At 47.6% G+C, this 20,389-nt stretch overlaps 2 protein-coding genes across 6 annotated transcripts in view; one reads left to right on the top strand and one right to left on the bottom strand.

Moving 5' to 3' along the window:
- Nucleotides 1–10,824, bottom strand: part of FBXO15 (F-box protein 15) — a 37,363-nt gene extending 26,539 nt beyond the window's left edge. The window contains exons 1-4 of one of the 5 annotated variants that reach the window (XM_070361963.1): nt 10,068–10,187; nt 9,896–9,942; nt 3,342–3,452; nt 1,434–1,538 (exon numbers count right to left, since the gene is read on the bottom strand). In XM_070361963.1, coding sequence (XP_070218064.1) covers nt 1,434–1,538; nt 3,342–3,452; nt 9,896–9,942; nt 10,068–10,160 — 356 coding nt within the window. In that variant the 5' untranslated portion in view covers nt 10,161–10,187. Of the gene's footprint in view, nt 1–1,433; nt 1,539–3,341; nt 3,453–5,258; nt 9,507–9,534; nt 9,702–9,895; nt 9,943–10,067 lie in introns of those variants that run through there. The other 4 variants (XM_070361959.1, XM_070361960.1, XM_070361962.1 and 1 more) reach the window with 4 other exon arrangements.
- Nucleotides 10,825–10,878: 54 nt separating this feature from the next.
- On the top strand, nt 10,879–16,593 carry TIMM21 (translocase of inner mitochondrial membrane 21). Its single transcript, XM_005904310.3, has 6 exons — nt 10,879–11,470; nt 13,304–13,366; nt 13,465–13,562; nt 15,807–15,880; nt 15,968–16,073; nt 16,176–16,593. Exons 1-6 carry the CDS (start codon nt 11,170–11,172, stop codon nt 16,266–16,268), a joined length of 735 nt encoding a protein of 244 aa, XP_005904372.1. The 5' UTR covers nt 10,879–11,169; the 3' UTR covers nt 16,269–16,593.
- The last annotated feature ends 3,796 nt before the right edge of the window (nt 16,594–20,389 follow it).

The raw sequence follows: 20,389 nt of genomic DNA, 5'->3' as shown, positions 1-20,389 counted from the left end.
ACAGATAACCAACAACAGAAGTGCAAAGAATCTAACCACAGCTGAGGCTCCCAGGCTGCTGAGAGCCCAGGGCCTGCACCCCGTGGGCCTTGGACCGAGGGGACAGAGCCTAAGAAACTTACGGCTTAGTACTTAGCAGCAGTAGCAGCAGCACTTTATCTGAATAGTCTCAGTTCTGTCCTTGAATTAAGTAAGAACTCCCAAGAAGCTACAGCTCTGGTCATTTAGTCAACCCCTTCCTTGAAATACGCCTCACTGCTCTTTGCTTCAGTGAATGTCTTCATCTCTGAGGGTCACTAAGGGAGAGACACACAAAACTTGCTTTCCATTCATTCTCGAGCTATCTCAGGAACTGACACTACACATATATACTGACACAGACACGTATTTTCTCATACAGGAAATATGTTTTTTAAGTTAACAGATAAAAAAACCACCCTGACCAACCAGAGAATGACATGTGTCCCCTTCTTATTATGAGAATGTGGCTGGAAAGATTTTTAACACAGATTCTAGAACACAGAATTTAAATCTGCAGAAATGTACACCAGGGATCCGATACTTTTTTCGCCTTCCCGCTGGCTCTGATGCAGCTGTTGTGGGCCCCGCCCTGAGGAGCGCTGTGCAGCTGTGTCTACATACCACAGCCCTCCCCTGTCCCTCTCCACCCCCTCACCGAGTAAACCACTCCTGAAATCCACATTCCCCTCCGTCATGCTCTCTGCCCTGGTTGACATGGGGTTTCTGTGTGGGACCTTCTGATGTTGAAGAGAGAGGGGCGTCACAGCCAAGACCCCACGACGATTGCCAGAAGCTGAGCGGAGCCCACTTCTCACCCTCGAGACAACGTTCTGAGCCGCCTACAGAGATCACAGCAACAGCACAGAAGAAGGGGTTTCACCCCTCTTCCCACGGACCCCCCCGCCACCAGCCCTGGGGCTCTGCGGGCCTCTTCCCCGGGGCAGAGGCTCCCTGGGCACGCTCTGTCCTCCCTGCCCTCCCCTCACGCCCCTGCACCAACCACGTCCCACGGCAGGCGGGTTTCGGGGAGCCCCTCCCTTGTCTTCCTGCGGGGTCTGCTCCACAAGGCCCAGCAGGGCGGGTCAGGGCAGGTCCCACGGCGGTGCTGCGGGCTGTGGGGAAGCCTGCCCACCTCTGGGGGAGAGCGAGTCCTCCCAGACAACAGACCTGACGCCACTTTCTCCAACAGCTTCATTGAGAACAAGCGGGACCTTTTCCAGTTCACGCAGAGAGTATCCCTTTCCTAAAACGCGGAAGGGCAAACCTTTGAAAACTTCACCCGGGAGACATACATCTGAAACAAACTCTCGAAATTCTTCTACATTCTCAAAAATGGCTCAGAAGCTCTCGCTAGTTTTCACAACTTCCATCAAAATGCCACTGGACACGCCAGCAACGTGCAGTCTCCTTACTTGTCGTTGGCCAGGTGATAGAAGCGCCTGTTCACGCACCCGGCGCACAGCAGGGCCGCCGCATCCAGGTAGGACAGGATCTTCAGCAGGACCTCTGAGGGCAAACTGGGGGCGTGGGGAGGAGAGGAGTCAGAGCAGCTTCCAGAAAACACCTGGCCATTCATCTGCCAATGCAAGTGGCCCTTTCTGTGCAAGAGTCCCAGGGCTCCCATCTTGGCTCTGCCGGTGTCTCTCCCTCTCCCCTCGATGAGCAGCAGGGACACGGGCAGAGACGCAAACGAGGCAATGTCAGAAAGCAGACGGTGTCGCACCTCTGAGCGTAAAGGCCCACACGGAGAACAAGGCCCGCCCCTCCCCTGGGCCTTCGGGCTGCCTCCCTCGCCCCCGGCCCCAGCACCCGGCTCCGGCGGCACGTGCAGGCCCCCCGCCCACTGCCCCACTGCGCTGCCCCTGTCTGGAGGCTCTTCCCCAGGCCCTGTCGTCTCCGTGTTCAGTTCTCAGCTTAAATGTCAGCTCCTCAAGAGACGTCTTGCCTGACCATCCTGCCCTACTAATCCGGATTAAAGAGTCCATTTGCTTTCTGGACAGCACATACCCCAATTTATAATCCACTCCTTGTTTCAATCTGGGTCCTCCACAGGACTGGAAGCCTCATGAGAACACATGTGAGTGGCTCACCAACTGCCTCCTTCCCCAAGCAGAGCGTTTGGTTCAGAGAAGGCCCTCGGGTATCCATGGACAGATCAGCTAAAGCGATATTTGTTCTAGTTCTCCTATCAGATTATTGTATGACGAGTCTATTCCCAGAGAAGAATAAGAAGACAACTCTTGAGAGTGCCTTGGATAACAACATGACACCAGTCAATCCTAAAGGAAATCAATCCTGAATTGGAAGGACTGATGCTGAAGCTCCAATACTTTGGCTGCCTAATGCAAAGAGCCTACTCGTTGGAAAAGACCCTGATGCTGGGAAAGATTGAAGGCAGGAGGAGAAGGGGATGACAGAGGATGAGATGGTTGGATGGCATCACCAACTCAATGGACATGAGTTTGAGCAAATTCCAGGAGATAGTGAAGGACATGGAGACTGGCGTGCTGCAGTTCATGGGACTGCAAAGAATCAGACATGACTGAGTGAATTAACAACGACAAAATTCCCAGAGTGAATGGTTAGGGTTAAAGTTTAAATTCATGTCCTTAATTAAATCTTTCTTTTTTGGCTTTTCCTTTCTTTTTAAAAACATAGTACAAGTGTGGACACTGTTACCTGAGCTAGTTATGATGCAATGTTAAAAGTCCAAAACTTGAACTCAGGCTTTATGTACGAATCCACGTTCTGTAGCACGTGGACTAGGTGAGCCCGCTCCCCGCCCTGTAAGATGGCCCCGGTGGTGCCGACTTTCCAGGACTGCACACAACACTGAGCACACAGCCGCTGCTCCAGAGATGTTAGTGCGGTGCGAAGCAAAATATTTTTGTCACTTTCTACAGATCTTGTTGTTCAGGGTCACAGAACGGAACCTGACGTGACAGAAAAGGGTGTCCCAAATCCTGAAAGCCAAGTAGGTCAGAGACCTCCTGAGCTCTCCAAAGGACACAATTTAATCTTCTTTCTCCTTTCTCAAGGGTCTTTATCAAGTGGAAAGTGAATAATTGTGAAGAACATTTTTTAAAAAGGAAAATTAAATGCACTTGTCACTTCTACAAGTTCGGCTTCATGAAACTAGTCTGACGATGACGGTGACAGGCTGTGATGACTCATGGCCAGCTCTCCACGCTGTACATTCTCCCCACACACGTCTATTCTTAGAGAGCTCAAAATAGCAACCTGGTGTATCCGGCACTAAACTTTCTCTAATAACGCGGCCCTTGCAGCCCTGAGCTGCGGCAGAGCACCTCACCCCTTACCTGTCCAGGGACGCAGAGCAGCCTGTGCTGGGCCTTCTGCAGACCTTGTCCTGCCGGGCACGGCGACTCAGGGCAGCGGGGCCTGCAGGCAACATGGCTCCTGGCCTCGTTCTGAAAGCAGACGTGGAAAATACTAATTACAAAGGTGAACTGTCCGTTCCCCTCTGCAAAACAGAAAGGATTCATACACTCCAAAGACAACTCGCTGTGAAACTTCGTCTACAGAAGGCAGGGGGGTGGGGGGGCAGTTAGACATTCAGTGTTCTGAGCAAACCTGAAGGCTGGGCTGACTCTGCTGCATCTTATAAACCATCAGCAAACCAAAAGGTGCTACAGAAAGAACTTAGTGGAAACAGTGAAGCAATTATCCTTGAATAAAAAATCAATACATTAAAAAAAAGAGTACTGAATGAAAACAAAAAGGGAAGATAAAATATGTCAACTGTCCAGTTTAAATAACACAATAGAAAAACAGTAAAGTTAACATCAGTTCAGTTCAGTCGCTCAGTCACGTCCAACTCTTTGCGACCCCATGAATTGCAGCACGTCTCAGTAGGGTTTAAAATAAAAAACACTTTAATTCCTGAACTGGATCTGGCACCATCTTCAGGTTTGCCCATCTTGGAGGGCTAACGAGCGGTTCCAGTTCCGGCTCCGGCAGTCACAGCTACAGGAGGACCAAACACCCACCTGCTAAAATCAATGTTCACTACAGTCACCCCTCAAGACAAGCCGTTCTCAACAGCAGCTGGGCAGGGACCTGAGATGCCCAGAAAGCCAGCAAGTGCACACCTCCCGGTGGACACGCTGCTTCTGCTGGGGCAATATGGAACCTGCTTCCTTACCTGCCCTCCACACACCTGACCCCCACCCCCCTGCCACACAGACACAGCGATCACTGACCCTCCCAGCCAGCACACCATTTCAGAATCAACCAGAACCTAGAGCACGCAGTATCCACATGCTTGGCTCACCAACCCTATGGCTCTGAGGATACACTCTGTTCACCACTGGTTTAATCACCCCATCCCATTTTTCCTACCAGATATACGTGATGACTGGGGGGCAAAGGGAGGGTACCCCAAGAACTTGGAAGTCAGGGCAATAGTCTCTCTGGGAGCAGAAGAATGAAGTCCACATGGACAGATCTAGATGAAGGATGGCCCTGACCGTGAGCACAGCCTGATCTCAGGAGGCTTGGGGATGGTGCTGCCCACAGACTTGGCATCCCCTGGTGCCTGCCGTGGAGACACACATGCCAGGATGGACATGCCAGCAAGCGCTCAAACAGCCTGATGATCCCCCAGGTGCTTCCGAGCAGCCAGAGCACAAGTTTCTCTTCCCTTGCTAGATTTTTCTCTTCACAAACGAGCATACTGGCTGGCACATGGCAGGCCCTCAGGAAACACTGTGACCCTCTGTGTGCTGGCATCTCAACCCAGGAGAGGCAGAGTACCGTCCAGTTCCTGCTGCCCCTCCATCCCGGCTTCATGCAGCAGAAGGCACTCAGGTGCTCTTCATCTTACCTGACTTCCTGGCCAAGTGCAGAGACGCAGAGTGGGACAGGGCAGGGCGAGATGCTCGTTTGGAAAGCTCTGCAATGCCCTCTCCCCCTTTAGTCAGAGAATCCCTCCTGGGCAGTAATTTTTATACTTCTACTGACATTTTTGTTTAAGCAAAGATTTCCATAGCCAACAAGCTTCAATTCCACTGATCTTGCTATACTGGCAACCAGAGGTAAAAGACAATTTCCTAATTGTCTTAATTTCCTAGGGCTGCCTTAACAAAGTGGGCTTCCCAGGTGGCTCAGAGGCAAAGATCTGCCTGCCATGTAGATGTCGTTTCGACCCCTGAATTGGGAAGATCCTCTGGTGAAGGAAGTGGCAACCACCCCACCCCCACCCCCAGTATTCTTGCCTGGGAAATCCCACGGACAGAAGAGCCTGGCAGGCCACAGTCCAGGGCGGGTCGTAGAGTCAGAAGAGACCGCGCAAACGTGCCTTACAGTACCTTGATCCAGGGTGGCTTCAAACAACAGAAACGCGTTGTCTCACAGACCTAGGGGCCAAACAGGAAAACCAAGGTGCGGGGAGGGCCATGCTCCCTCCCCAGGCTCCAGGACCTACTCGTCCCCGTCTCTTCCAGCTTCTGAGGGCGCTGACAGTCCTCCGTGCTCTCTGACTTGTGGCAGCTAAGCTAACCACAACCTCTGCTCCCTCCTGACAAGGCAGCCTTCCCTTGGTGTGTGTGTCTTCCTACACGGCAGCAGTTGCGTTCAGTTTAGGACCCACTCTGATCCAGCATGACCTCATCCTAGCTAATGACATCCGCAGAGACCCTAATTCCAAATAGAGGCCGATCCTTAGGTTCTGGGTAGACAAGAACTTGGGAAGAATGGGAGAAGGGGGCACAATACACAATTCAACACTACACACACAGTTTTTTAAAGCATTCCTTATTTTAAGCAGCTAACCAATCCTGCAAACTCTAGATAACCTGTGCTTCTTATACAAAGAAAATATCTTAAGGAGACAAAGGTTTCTGAGCTTACTTAAGCTTTGAAGGATTTTTTTTACTCTTCCATTTAGTAACAATATCTATCCAGTCCTGAATGGGTTACCTTTAGACCCCTACACAAGTGTGCCCAGAAGTCTGTGAGTCTGTACACAGGTAGACACTATTGACTGATGACTGAGGAGCGTCTCTCACAGATAAATGCTATTTTATAACTTAAACAAATACTGCTGTGGCTGATCAAATACAAATTTGTTTAGAAGCATTAGTAAATTGATAACAGCTTTTTGCCATTATGTATTTCTTCAATCAAAAGATGAAAAAAAATCAAAACGATCACCCTAGGCCTTTCCAAGGAAACCGAAGAAAAGTAAATTAATAGATCTATCCATCAGTTTCAATCTAGCAAAGTGGCAAAGACCAAATAAACGATGACAAGGGTGGCCTGGCTGCAGATGGGCAGGCATTCTCCTTCACTAGTGTGAGCACAGATTGGTGCCAAGGGCAGGGAAAGTCAAGTCCTAGTATATACTGAGATCCTTCAAAGGCAGGTATTTTTTTAAGCCAAGAACTTCAGGTCTAGAAATATATCCCAAGGCAAAAAAAAAAAAAAGAACCCAAAGGGTTCACTCAGGAACATGCATCTCAAAGTTGCCTACACTGGGAAAAGTACTAGAAACAGTATTTGGTTGTTGCTGTTAGTCGTTAAGTCGTGTGCAACTCTTTTGTGACCCACCAGGCTCCTCTGTCCATGGAATTCTCCAGGTAAAAATACTGGAGTGGGTCGCCATTCCTTTCTCCAGGGGATCTTCCTGACCCCGGGATCAAACCCGAATCTCCTGGACTGGCAGGTGGGTTCTTCACCGCTGAGCCACCAGGGAAGAAGCCCCTGGAAACAGTACAGGATCAGCTCTTTCCCATGGCCTCCATAAAGTAAGCAACATTCAGCCAGTTAAAATGGACAGTTGCAACACAGGTGGAAGTGTTTGCATAAAAACAAGTTCACAGCGTCTGCACGGCCTGCTTCCTCACCTCCTACATGCAGTGTGTACCTGCTTAGTTGCTCAGTCGCGTCTGACTCTCAAACATCACCGTCTCACCGAGGTCTTCCGGCCGTGCCCTCTAAACTCCAATCTGCACTTTACACACACATGGTGCTCCCCCCATTTTTTTCCTTAGCACGCATCACCAGACACCATCGCCCACCGCACTGGTGGAAGGGCTGTGCTGGCAGGGCTTCTGCATGAGGTCTGCTCGCTGCCTATTCTTCAGCACCCACAACACCCCCAGCATGAAGAAGGCATTCAGTAAATATTTTCTAAATTAATAACACATTGATCTAAAATGCACATTCTATCAGCATACATTACAAAATCTTATGTTTGTATTTCTCTCTTCAGAGGAAAAAACCAAACACACACACACACAAAAAGAAAAGCAGTCTGCCAGGAAAGATAACAAGGTATTAACTGATAATACATCTGATTCACAAGATTAGGGGATTATAGAGTTTTTGGTGGTGCTTGTTTTTAAATAGAACTTGGAAGACTGGAGAGAACACAGTGTACTCTCTAATACTTCCTGTGTACTGAAAATGTAATGAATTGTAAGGGAGGGTTGTTGTTCTCATCTCAAAACTAAGAACCCCACACACAAGAAGGTCTGGGAGCACAGCTATCACAGCAAAAAACATCCTTTCAGCTGGAGCCTTCATTCTCAAAGCCCCCAAGCATTCTGGGCTCCAGGTCCTCTGAGCACACCCTGCAGAAACCTCAAAACTTCTTTAACATTGTTCCCCAAAACTGTTACACTAGTGTTCCAGGTCAAGAGGGAATTCCCGGCCCACTAGCTCATATCTGTTGGAAAAGTACAGCCTATTTATTTGTTCCTGTTTTGTTTTTCCATGATTAAACTAGATCTCCTGAGCCCCTCATTGCCAGAGCAGAAGACTGAGGCTCTAGTGAGGTAATTAAGTGACGACTGTGTCACCATACATCTTATCGTTTTGGACTTTGGCACCATTGAGAGCACATCTGCATTTCTCCATAAAATAAACTAACTGCACATTCTTCAGGGCTACACAGTTCACCAACAGGAAGTCCCATGCATGACATGAAGCTCTGTATGGCTACAAAGTTAAGCAGTGCGTATTAAGCTTTATAACTAGTAAGATGACATTTAGTTTAAAACCGATTTTTTTTTCAAGTGACAAACTTTACCTGATTGCTTTGAATTAAGTTCAGTATTTTAAAAACCTACTTTCTGGGCCTGATTCTTAATATCTGATAAATCAAAGAAATTAGACCAAGCAGAAATTACGCCAACTTGACAGCTTTCTGTGATATTCTTACAGTTTAAGATATTTATTTATACAAATTCATATTTTGTGTTAAAAAGATCTAAACATATTAAACACTTTGTGTGATTCTTTGTTAAAATCTAATTTTTTCTGCCTCCAGACATTAAAAATAACCACTTACTTAGACTACAACCATTCTTAAGATCTGACTTTTCTTGACCAAGAAGAATTTATATACCACCAAATCACAGACTGCCATGCACACTTCCATGCCAGGCATAATTACAGGCATTCTAATTACATCATTTCAACAAGTTCACTCAACTTACAAAGTAATAGAAGATTCATCATGTAACAATCATCCTGCTTCCCACTAACAGAACCTTATATATAAAGACTAATTTTAGTAACAGTGGCAAATTGATTTAAAGTTCAATCTTCCTACTTTAAATTCCTGTCTTTCTTTCCTACATAATAGAAATTTTGCAGGCATTGTCGCCATTTTGTCACGAGGCTTGTGATATGTACAGCGTTTACAGCTATTCTCAAGAACCAACTATCACTGTAGTACCTAGCGAGGGGGGCCCTGCTTCTGAAACTAGGGTAAACGGGGTAATGGATCCCAGCAGGATGGACACGGGACACAGTCCTGGAGATTCAGGGGGAAAAAAATATACCTTAAGTAGTTGAGCTGGTAAGTAGTAGTCGTGTAGTGTTAGTCACTGCTTAGTAACAGAATCCTTTTCTATGCTTAAACACAGACATCTGGTTTATTAGAAGGCATAATATGGCAGACTTTCTATATCCATAAATCGAGATCTACAAGCAAAAAGAGAGTCTTCAAGAATGCAAACGGTCCTTAGCACTATTCCTCCACCTTGCAATCTAACTGGGAAGACCAGTCCAGAGCTGGGAATAGCTCAGGATGAAAGAAAGGGATATAATAAGACATGAAGACAGCACCAGGGATACTTCCTCTGACACCTGGGCCACTCACTCTGTGAAGTGGGCCACTGTCCTTGGAGTTAAGCTGAAGTTCCTTTTGGAAAGCAGTTGCCGCCTCCTGCGCCCTACCCCTTCCCGATCTCACTCCTCCAATCTCCTTCTGTGACTGCAGAAGAGGACCACCCTTCAGGCGCAGGGTACCCCAAGAGAACTGGAGCAAAGACGAGCCCCCTGTCACCAGAACAACAACAACAACACACATACACACACCCTCCTCCGCTTGGACAGGAAGACCGCAGAAGAGAATCAGGGAGCGAGCACCGAGGGGTGTCTGTCTATTAACAGAAGGCATCCCCCCAGGGTCTGCTCAGAAACGCAAACCTGGCCCTGATGGCGGAGGTGCAGCTCCCAGACCAACCTGCCTAACAGCGTTACCTGGTTAGGGGCTGAGTCCTCCGTTCCTGAACTGGGTGCAGGAGAGAAAATTGATTATGTTTTGATAAGTAGAATCGACTTTTATAAAGTCATAAAAAAGACAAAAACCCGGCCCCAGAATTAGGAAATAACTTCGGGAACACGCTTTGGAGGGGAGCCGTGCCGGCTACCCGGAGCGGGAGCGCGGAGATTCGCACCTGCCCCCGCAGGTGGGCGCGTCCACGCGGCGGCTCTCCGCGAGGGCTGCTCCAGGTGTAGGGCCTCGCACGCCCCCGTAGCCCCAAGGCCCACTAACTGAATGAACCGAGGAGACAGAATATTCCAGGGAAGCTCCTCGACTTGAACCGTGACTTGGGCTTACCCCAGGCTTCCAAGTTTTAGACACTGCCTCTCTCCGTCCTTCCAGACCTTTCCCGCGCAAACAGATCGGAATCAATGAAAAGAAAGAGAAAGGGAGGCGGGGGAGTGAGGGGCTAATCCCGTCGGGGCTCCCGGGAGCCCGCCCCCACGCCACCCCACCCCCGGAGAGTCACCTGAACCCTGCGCGCCCCGCGGCAGCCCCGGGGCTCGCGAAAGCTGAGCCAAAGCAGCCAAGCGGCGGGGGCCGCGCCAAAAGGCATTGCCATTGCAGCTGCAGGAGCCGGCCGCGTCCGATCGCCATGGATACCCAGCGCCGACGCTCCTCCTCCGGGCCGTCGCACCACCCCGGGCCACGCCCCCTCGACGCTGACGCGTGCGCAGAGTTACTGTGGGGGGCGGGGCCGAGGACAACTCCGCCTGTCAGCCGGCTTCGGCACCGACGCCGACGTCGAGGACGCCTGGCGGCGGCGAGAACACAACTTGGACTTTGTGCTCCCACGGGGGCTGAGGCGGCTTCGCCCTCCCCACCTGCTGGCTCTGGGGTAGTCTGGGCTGCTTCCTGCCCGACTGTTTAAGAACACCAAACGAAAAGGCTACATCGTCTGCCCAGAGGCAACAGCAGGGCCACATTTAGACCGAGAATTCCCCAGTTGGCACGGCCCCTTCTAGAGGGACATCGGGATAGACGGTTTGTAACCGCGAACTTGGTTTTTGCAGGTTCCTGAAGTACGCAGCGCCAGGGGCTCCCATCCCGCCCGCCACCAACAAAGCCCCGCCTTTCTGTCAGACCGAGCCGCGCGGCGTTCGCGCAGGGGCGTCCGCGCAGGGGCGTGTGGGAGACCTCACGGCATCGGCGCGCGCCCCGGCTGCCTTGCACTGTGGGAGATGTAGTCTTTGAGCGTCCCGCGCCGCGGCAGTTCCGGGAGGAGTGCCGCCCTCGAACTACCACTCCCAGAACTCCTAGCGGTCTTCCAGGTCCCTTTGCAAGGGGCCTGCCGGACATCAGGTGAATGTCAGCAGAGAAAGGAATCCAAGTATTTTCAGTCCAGTGAAAGGAGAGCCGAAGGGAAGGGAAAGTGGGCGTCAGCTCCTTTCGGGAGACGTTCTGTCTTGATTGACGCAGTTGGAGCTAACGTTTTTGCCGAGCACACCCGTGCAGCGTCACCGGTGTGCGCGCGAGCGCTGGAGCCCGCGTCCGGCCGGGTGTGTGGCAGGTCGCGAAGGTCTCCTCTTCACAGCTGGAGTCTTCCCTGAGCCGGGCGGCCTTCCGGGAGCATGATCTGCACTCTCCTGAGAGCTGTGCGGTGCACGGAGAGGCTGCATGGGTGCCCCGGGAAGCCATGGTTTCTGCCACACTCTGTGCCTCACAGAGCTTGCTCGCAGACTGAGCCCAGGTGGAGATGGGGGCTGCAAGAGCAGAACACGACGGCGCGACCTAGGTGTATTTGGGGAGTCACCCAGAGATCCATTTGGACGCAAGTACGGAGCCCCCAGAGCGCGAAGGAGGACGGCAGCAAGCAAGTGTCTGTGCACAGGAGTCAGGGCGGGGAAACCGTCCTCTCAACGTCACAGAAAGGTAAAGGGGATTCCGTGTAGCGATCAGTCTCAGCAAACGTGACGGGAGCTGCCAGTGCCCTTTATATAAGTTCAGAACCGAGAATAAGCGGTACACGCAAATTAAAAGGTAGAACCGTTGAAGGCAGTTCAGAAGCAGAGAAGATAGGCCTACAATTTTCTTCCCAGATTTGAGAACTCACATTTGACGCTTGATTTTGATGCAACTTTGCTGAATTATGCCTGTAAGATTTTTCTCAACTTTTATTAGTTTGGTGTGGAGAGAGCTTATAAAACCGTTGTTTAATGTTTTGTAACAGACAAGTAGATTTCCCAGGTGTTACTTCATCTCATTTGAATTTCACCGTTTACTTTTTCAGACAGGACTCAGTAGTATGTATAAGGCTAATTTCCCCGGTTTCGCACAACTAAAAATTGAGTGTGAGTATTTCTAATCTCAGTTTCCTAATAGCCATGCCAGTACCTCTTGGGACAACCACACCTGTCTTTAGCCTCTAAGAATAGCGCTGTCTTTGACATATGGCCCTTAGATGCAGTGCTGTTTTTTATTTACTATTTTGATCAGTGGGAGGCAGTTTTAGAGGCTTCCATTGGACTTTACTCATTATGGTATGGTGGGCAATGCACCTCAAAGGACCTAGTTTAGGGACTGTTGTTGCTGATGACTGAGTATAGCCGTTCCAGTTATAGTTTGAAAATCAGGGAAATGACCATCTGGTAAGTCCACGCAGCTGTGACCCTCTTACATGCCAGGCTCTTTATTACATAGCCACCACAGGTACTTAACAGAGGGACCGTAGAGACTCCTTAGGTTATTGATGTCAGCTTAGACACTGTCCAGTGGACCTTGAAGTGTCCCCTTTTCCAGCATAGGGTCACCAAGTTAATGGCCGAGGGGCTCTGGTGAAGGACCAGGGGAATCTTATACTTGCGCAAGTGCCTCCTGATGGAGTTGGCCTTCCTTCGGTAAATGAATGCCAGGAGTGAAGAGCGGTTCAGGTCCAGAAACCGAGCTGTTCGTTGTCACGACTGTTCCCACCTGGCTTCAGTGCTGGGCCATCCCCAGGGCTGTCAGAGCACCTTGTGAGCAGTGTTTTCCAGGCCCTCCTTCGGGACAGCCGGCTTTGGTGTCTGACATCCACTCGAGCACACCCACAGTTCGCTGTGGCAGTGCTGTCATTTTTACTTCACTTAATGTGGACCCCGCTCGCTCCATCTTTCCAGGCACGAGCCGAGCTGTGCACCAGCTCCCAGGCTGCTTGTCAGACTTCAGTGTTTGATCGGAGAGTGCTGATCAGTCAGCTCCCATTCGTCCCGGTCTGTATTTTGCGCCCCTTCCCATCTCCCTTGGGATATAGCTGGCTCTGCTGGTGGGGCCTCCAGCCACTTCAGGGCTGGGGTGGCCCGTTTCCTCCTTCCTTCCAGTTACGTTGTACCCTGGCCAGAACACGTGTCTTGCAAGGTGGAAGCCCCCACCAGGTCTTCGAGCAGGAGGAAGAGCTAGCCTTTAACAGGGAGGCATGAGCTGCCACTTCATGTGGGAGGCTTCAGAGGAACTGGATCAAAGGATTTCCTAATCTTAGACAGTAAGGAGGCATTAAGATCAAGTACCTAAAGTACCAACTCCTCAGCCCTGCTCCCAGAGTCGGCTGTGGTTCTTTGCAAATAACTCTTCAGGTGATTCCAATGCGCAGATTTGACAGCAGCTGCTCCAGAACACACGCTGACCCCTCCCATGTCCCAAACCCACATCTCACCTGCTAGACATCCTGAAGCCAAGAGTATCCAGCTCATGTCCGGCACACATGTAACCAGGGGTGTTTTCTCTTTACAGTGAAAGAAGCCGGAAGAGATTTTACCTACTTAATAGTGGTGCTTATTGGAATCAGCATTACAGGTTGAAATCACAGCAAGTATAAACCTCCTGAATGTCTTTTTTACTTTCCATTTGTCTCGTTCTTGTTTTGCTAGATCTCCTTTTTCTGTGATTTTCAGGTGGCTTGTTTTACACGATCTTCAGAGAACTTTTTTCTTCATCTAGTCCGAATAAGATATATGGGAAAGCCCTAGAAAAGTGCAGATCACATCCCGAGGTTAGTCTTCAAGGCTGAGTTATACAGACTCCGACAATAGGAAGGAAAAAACGTTGGGGTGACCGGGGGAGTGGTGGGTAGAAGTCACATAGTGGTTCCAAGACTGGTGAAATTTATGTAATAAATCGGAATGGTTAGGTTTTGATTATGTTATTAGCTCCTTGTTCGCTACTTGAAATACTTTGATTTATGGGCAGCACCCAGAGGTCCATACAGGGACATTTCAATTCTAATTGTAAAAGCTTAGACTATATCAGCATGTTAAACTCATGCAGTAAGGGTCCAGTCTTTTTAAAAACCTGATCCATGACCTCATGATCATAGTGGGAATTGTTGGAGCTTACTGAGAGCATAGTGCACACCACACACTCTGCCCAGGCTCTAAGCGCTCAGTCTCTATCCTGCGTGCAGAAGAACACTGACATTTAAAGAGAGTAAATTAACAAAGCTAAGATGACCAAGCCAGTAAGAGGGAGAAAGTGAATGTGTTAGTCTCTTAGTCGTGTCTGACTCCTTGCGACCCCATGGACTGTACCCTGCCAGGCTCCTCTGTCCAGGGGATTCTCCAGGCAAGAATCCTAGAGTGGGTTGCCATGCCCTCCTCCAGGGGATCTTCCTGACTCAGGGATCAAGCCCTGGGTCTCCCACATTTGTAGGCAGATTCTTTACCTTCTGAGCCAGGGTGGAAGCCTGGTAAGAGGGAGAGCCAGAACCTAGTCCAAGTTTGTCTGATTCCAGATCTTATGTCTTAAGCACAGCCTGCCTGAACCACACCCCAGGAGTAGGCAGGCGCAGAAAAACCGTGTTGATTTTTTTTTTTAAAGGATCCCATCGAGAAGGAAGTTTTCCATAGGGCTTTCCAGTCACAGAGAGAAAGCCAGTGTAGCCTGTGAAGGCCCAGATTTCTTACTCCCTGGGTGCAAAGCTTCGGCATTGAAAAATCTAATTCATTTAAAGCTTAATTCTTGTACTTTGAAAGAATATGGCATATAGCATCATAAATCGCAGGGCTGTTTCTCATATAGACCAAGGACTAATAACAAAGAGACGGTCCCTGGGGAGAGCGGGAAGGTTTCGAACCTGCAGACGCTGTCAGCATAAGTCCTGTCAGCATCCATCCCCTGCCCTGGGTTTCCCTGGACACCGCCTCCATATGCTCCATCAGTGTCTAGTCCTGTCGGGACAGAAGCCTCGGGAGCTAACGGTCTCTGACGTCTTTCCTTCGTACTGAACTTGGGCGATCTGAGAGCTGTGGGGAGATGCCACTCTGAGTGAAACTCAGCAGGGAATAAGGAAGTTCCCATTGTAGTTCCTGGGAAACCTAATTCTACCTGAAAAGATACGCTTTACACACTCCAATGATAAATATGACCAGTCACGTAGTTAAATGTTGGAAGAGATGAAGAGTTGCTGCGTTGTTCACAAGCTAGCCGTTCAGTGATCCTCAGCATTTGGAACAAAAGAGAACTTCCCTGAATAAACGCGGAGTGGGATGTTTTCAAGCTCATAACTTAATTTGCTGCCTGAACGAGCTCTACAAAGAATAATTAAACTTTAACAACTTGATTTTGTCAGCACTTATTAGGGGCCTGTTCTTTGCCAGGCACTGTGACTGACTGAAAAACAGAAAATTCTAATGTTCTGATACTGACATGTTTAATCTATTATAGTGAGTTATTTGAAGAATTGTCCCATTTGTTTCATAGTTACTATTGTTACATAGTTCTTTAATATGTCTCATCTTACCTATTACTTCTTTTTCTTTATGTCTGAAAATTCTGATACTGAAGACACTCAGCAAACAAACTAAATATTTCCAGAGTTGAAGCAATATTTGTTTTACTTTCATATCAAATTTGTATTTTATGAAAATATTCCAAAGTATTTGCATTTTCAGTTCAGTGAAAATTTCATTTCCACTTCATTGAGTTTTCCCATTAGGAATAATGGTTTCCTACCCCTCGATCTGGTTTGCTTTAAATAGGGTCATTTGTTTTTATATGTGTGTTTAGTGACTAAAGTATCATTTTGCTCTCATAAGTTTTAGTATCAGACACCATTGGGTAAATGTTGCTAAAAATGTTCAGTGGACATTAATTAGAGTGAACTCTGGGAGATAATGAAGGGCAGGGGAACCTGGCATGCTGCAGTTCGTGGGGTCGCTTGGTTTGTCAGAAAATATTTTTCCAGGAAGCTTTAAAAAACCATAACCCTGACGGAGCAGGCCTGGTCTGTGTGCTCTAGGTCATCAGTGTCTTCGGCGAGCCCGTCAAAGGCTACGGGGAGGTGACACGGCGAGGCCGAAGGCAGCACGTTAGGTATCGGATCAGCCGGGATCCGGGGGGCTGGTGGGAGAGGCTTAAGTGAAAGGAAGTCAGGCTTGTGTTATTTCATTTTCTTGACAGCTTTATTGAATACAAGAAAGATGGGCTGAAACACATGCGAGTGAAGTTCTACATCCAGGGCTCGGAGCCTGGGAAGCAGGGAACCGTGCACCTTGAAGTGAAGGAGGTGAGCCGTGTGGGGTAGGGGTCCCGAACCCGGACTCACGGGAAGTGCCGAGGGGAAAGCACGGCCTTGATGCTGTTTCGTTTGTTTTTGTTTTTTTTCCAGAACCCAGAAAGTGGTGAATATGAATTTCGGTATATATTTGTAGAACTTGAACCCTATTCTAGAACTATTGTCGTTGAAGATAATCGATCCTGAGACAATCAGAAGAACAAGCAAGCTTGTGTTTCCTGATGAGTGTGGCAGGCTCTGATCATCACAGCCCTCCGCCAGCCTCTGTTTTGAATAAAACAGGAGGGAGTAAAACTCATAAAAGTGAAGGCTACTGGGTAGTTGTTACATTTAGACAAACTGAATTAGAGATTTTCTCGTAGAGTGAAAGATCATGAAATAGAGCATACTTTATGTTAAATCTTTGCATTAATGGTCAGAGTTTCTGCTGTACTTAACATCTTTTATGATAAATTTTTGTTATTAACAGTTTTACACCATGTAATAAAATAAAGTTCAGTATTCAATGCTTTTTTATGTTGTATAAAATCTGTGAAATAAAGTTGAAACTAATAAGATGTTCAATTGAGAAAGGAGTACATGAAGGCTGTATATTATCACCTTGCTTATTTAACTTATATGCAGAGTACATCATGCGAAGTCCTGGACTGGATGAAGCACAAGCTGGAATCAAGATTGCTGGGAGAAATATCAGTAACCTCAGATATGCAGATGACACCACCCTTATGGCAGAAAGTAAAGAGAAACTAAAGAGCCTGTTGATGGAACTGAAGGAGGAGAATGAAAAAGCTGGCTTAAAATTCAACATTCAAAAAATTAAGATCGTGACATCCAGTCCCCTCACTTCATGGCAAATAGATGGGGAAACAATGGAAACAGTGAGAGGCTTTATTTTCTTGGGCTCCAAAATCAGTGCAGATGGTGACTGCAGCCATGAAATTAAAAGATGCATGCTCTTTGAAAGAAGCTATGACAAACTTAGACAGCATATTAAAAAGCAAAGACATTACTTCACCCACAAAGGTCCATCTAGTGAAAGCTATTGTTTTTTCCAGGAGTCATGTATGGATGTGAGCGTTGGACCATAAAGAAAGTGAGCACCGAAGAACTGATGCTTTTGAACTGTGGTGTCGGAGAAGACTCTTGAGAGTCCCTTGGACTGCTAGGAAATCCAACCAGTCCATCCTAAAGGAAATCAGTGCCGAATAATCATTGGAAGGACCAATGCTGAAGCTGAAGCTCCAATATTTTGGCCTGATGAGAAGAACTGACTTATTGGAAAAGACCTGATGCTGGGAAAGACTGAAGGCGAGAGGAGAAGGGGACAACAGAGGATGAGATGGTTAGATGGCATCACCGACTCGATGGACATGAGTTTGAGCAAGCTCTGAGAGTTGGTGATGGACAGGGAAGCCTGGCATGTCGCAGTCCATGGGGTTTCAAAGAGACATGACTGAGCGACTGAACTGAATAAAAAGATGCCCAAAGCAGCTTCTTTTCATCTATTTTGGAATCAGACTCGAGATGAACATTTGAAAATATTTGAGAACTAACCATTTTAAGATGTTTTATCTGTGTTTTGCTACCAAACATTCTCAGGTACTTGGAATTTTCTTAATCAGGCCTCTCATATTCCTTTCCTGGCAAAGCAGTCATGGAAGCTTCCACTTAGGTAGGATTTGTCCTTGCCTCAGTGGCATTTTCAAAAGTCTTCTATGAGAGTTGGGGTCACAAGGCATTGTTTTTGCCCTGAAGTTATTGACCATGCATTTATAGCACACCAAGAGGTACACATCAGTCTTTTGCAGCCCCAGTCACACACCTGTGCAGCCAAAAGTACCACCTGCCAGATGCGGTCTCATTAAGTCCTCACATTCACGTGGGGCCGGCTGGCTAGATGGGGGACGTGGGGCTCTACTGTTCTTTACTGTTACTGGAAACCAGAAACAGGCATTCTCATTCATGCATTCAACCTTACAGTACCTTTTAAGGTATCATTTTCATTTTTGTACCTTCAGTTCTTAGCATATCTGGAAGATAGTAGGTTTTCAAAAGTTGTATTAAATCCAAGCCTTAGAAGCATCTAGACATACTTCTAAAACACAGCATAGTTCTCAGAAGCTGACTTTAAAAGCTGCTGAAGTCGTAGCGTGCCGGCTCTAAGAAATAGAAGACTGAAAATTATAGATGCAGTATTGTCACAGCTGAAAGCATTCATGGATTAGTAAAACAAAATCACAACCAAAATAATGTGCATCTAATGCCTCTGGAAGGTTGAAACTTCTGTAGGAGCAGGCTTGGAAAAAGGAAAACATGAATACTGCTCTTCAGAATACATACACACACACACACACACACACACACATACATCAGCAAAAGATGGTTTTGCAGCAAAAGAACAACCAGCTTGTAAAAAGACTTCATATGCAACAACAACAAAAAAACCCAGGTCTCCCACACTGCAGGCAGATTTTTTACCAGCTGAGCCACAAGAGAAGCCCAAGAATACTGGAGTGGGTAGCCTATACCTTCTCCAGTGGATCTTCCCAACCCAGGAATCGAACCAGGATCTCCTGCATTGAGGTGGATTCTTTACCAAGTTGTCAGGGAAGTCCTATGTAACAAAATGCAAAGAAAAAAATTAATATTTTGATCATACAGATAGTGGAAGCACAGTTAATGCTTTGATACATGTCTATTGATTTGACCAAAGAGTTTTGTGCACTTTTGGAAAAAAAGAATTTTTTCATGGTAAAATATTTCTTTGCAGTGAAAATGGTGTGACTATTTTGGTGGCTCAGACAGTAAAGAATCCACCGGCAGTGCAAGAGACCTGGGTTCAATCCCTGGGTGGGGAAGATACCCTGGAGGAGAGCATGGCTATCCACTCCAGTATTCTTGCCTGGAGAATCCCCATGAACAGAGGAGCCTGGTGGGCTACAGTCCATGGGGTGGCAGAGTCGGACACGACTGAGTGACTAACACATTTACTCACAAACTCCCAACATAAACAGCTCAGAATAACCATTTGCATTAACCAGATACTCTGGGTCTGTCTTTTCAACATGAGGCATCTGATGCTGCGGCAGTCAGTGATATACACAGAGCTTCTAAGAAAGGTGCCCCCCACTTCCCCTGACACCCCAAGGACCTGCTGAGGCATCTGCTCCTCTTCCACTAAATCCTGTTTCCAGATGCCCCACCCAACCTAGGAAAGGATTAGTCAGTGCTTCTGTTTACAGTCATCATTACTAAGATCTCTGGTAAGTTGCAAAATGCCTCTCCTCTTCTTCCTGTCCTTTCCCCTTTTCATAGAATTTATAGGGAACTTTTGTTAAAAACAGTTAACAGCAATGCAAAGACCTCATTAGATATTTTGCATGTATCCATTCCATGGATTGAAGATCTAAGGAATTTTCAAAATAGTACTAAAAGGAAGCATGCCAAAGTGAAATATTAGTTGAAATGGTCAAATTCATCAGCTATAGAGATCCTGGCTTTATTTCTGGCAACTAGTATCCATCGGGGCATGTATTGCACACTTAATATTTGGTACATGTGGCAGCATCACAGGCTTCCCTGGTGGCTCAGTGGTAAAGAATCCGCCTGCAATGCAGGAGAGGTGGTTTCAGTCCTGGGTCGGGAAGATCCCCTGCAGAAGGAAACGGCAACCCATTCCAGTATTCTTGCCTGGAGAATCCCATGATCAAGTCACAGGCAGAAGACAGAAAAGCAGTGGAGGAAGAGAAGAACCAAGTGACTTGGCAGCAATGACACTCCAGTCCAGGGGAGCCTCAGTGATGAGAACTCGTTATCCACATTCACCGACTGTTCCTGCCACGTGCAAACGGAGACACGGGGATGTTCATCTATTTAAGCAAAGTTGTCACCATTGTCTCAGAGAGGAGGAAACGCTACCAAACAAACATGTGCTCTGTGGGGCCGGCAGATTCCTGCTTACAGAGGAGACGAAGGCCTGTGTGTTGATTTCTCAAGGAACCAAAGAGGCTCAGACAATGAAGACCAAGCTGTTCATTTTTTCCAAGAAGCTGCTGTGTGTGATGGGCTGCCTGCGGAAGCTCCCAGTTTTGCTTAGGAGCAATTCAGATAAAAACCATCAAGCTTTTAAGCTAAATGTCATGGTCATTAATAGCTACTTGTATCTAACCTATAGTTATGTAAAGTGGATGAAATACATCAAAATATTTCATTTTTCAAGTAGTTTTGAATAACTGGATTGCAACAGGTTTATTCTTTTTCATGTCAGTTATAAAATGTTCATTTCTGTCTTTTATCAAGCATGACGG

The sequence above is a fragment of the Bos mutus genome, chromosome 24 (assembly GCF_027580195.1).
Source record: "Bos mutus isolate GX-2022 chromosome 24, NWIPB_WYAK_1.1, whole genome shotgun sequence".
NCBI lineage: Eukaryota > Metazoa > Chordata > Mammalia > Artiodactyla > Bovidae > Bos > Bos mutus.
This window is presented reverse-complemented; position numbering and strand designations above follow the sequence as displayed.

Excerpts from the sequence above, each read along its gene's own strand:
- TIMM21 (XM_005904310.3), top strand. The coding sequence starts at position 11,170 with ATGATCTGCACTCTCCTGAGAGCTGTGCGGTGCACGGAGAGGCTGCAT. Across the intron at positions 13,563-15,806 it reads AGTGCAGATCACATCCCGAG|GTCATCAGTGTCTTCGGCGA; the intron begins GTTAGTCTTCAA and ends TGTGTGCTCTAG. Across the intron at positions 16,074-16,175 it reads TGCACCTTGAAGTGAAGGAG|AACCCAGAAAGTGGTGAATA; the intron begins GTGAGCCGTGTG and ends TTTTTTTTCCAG.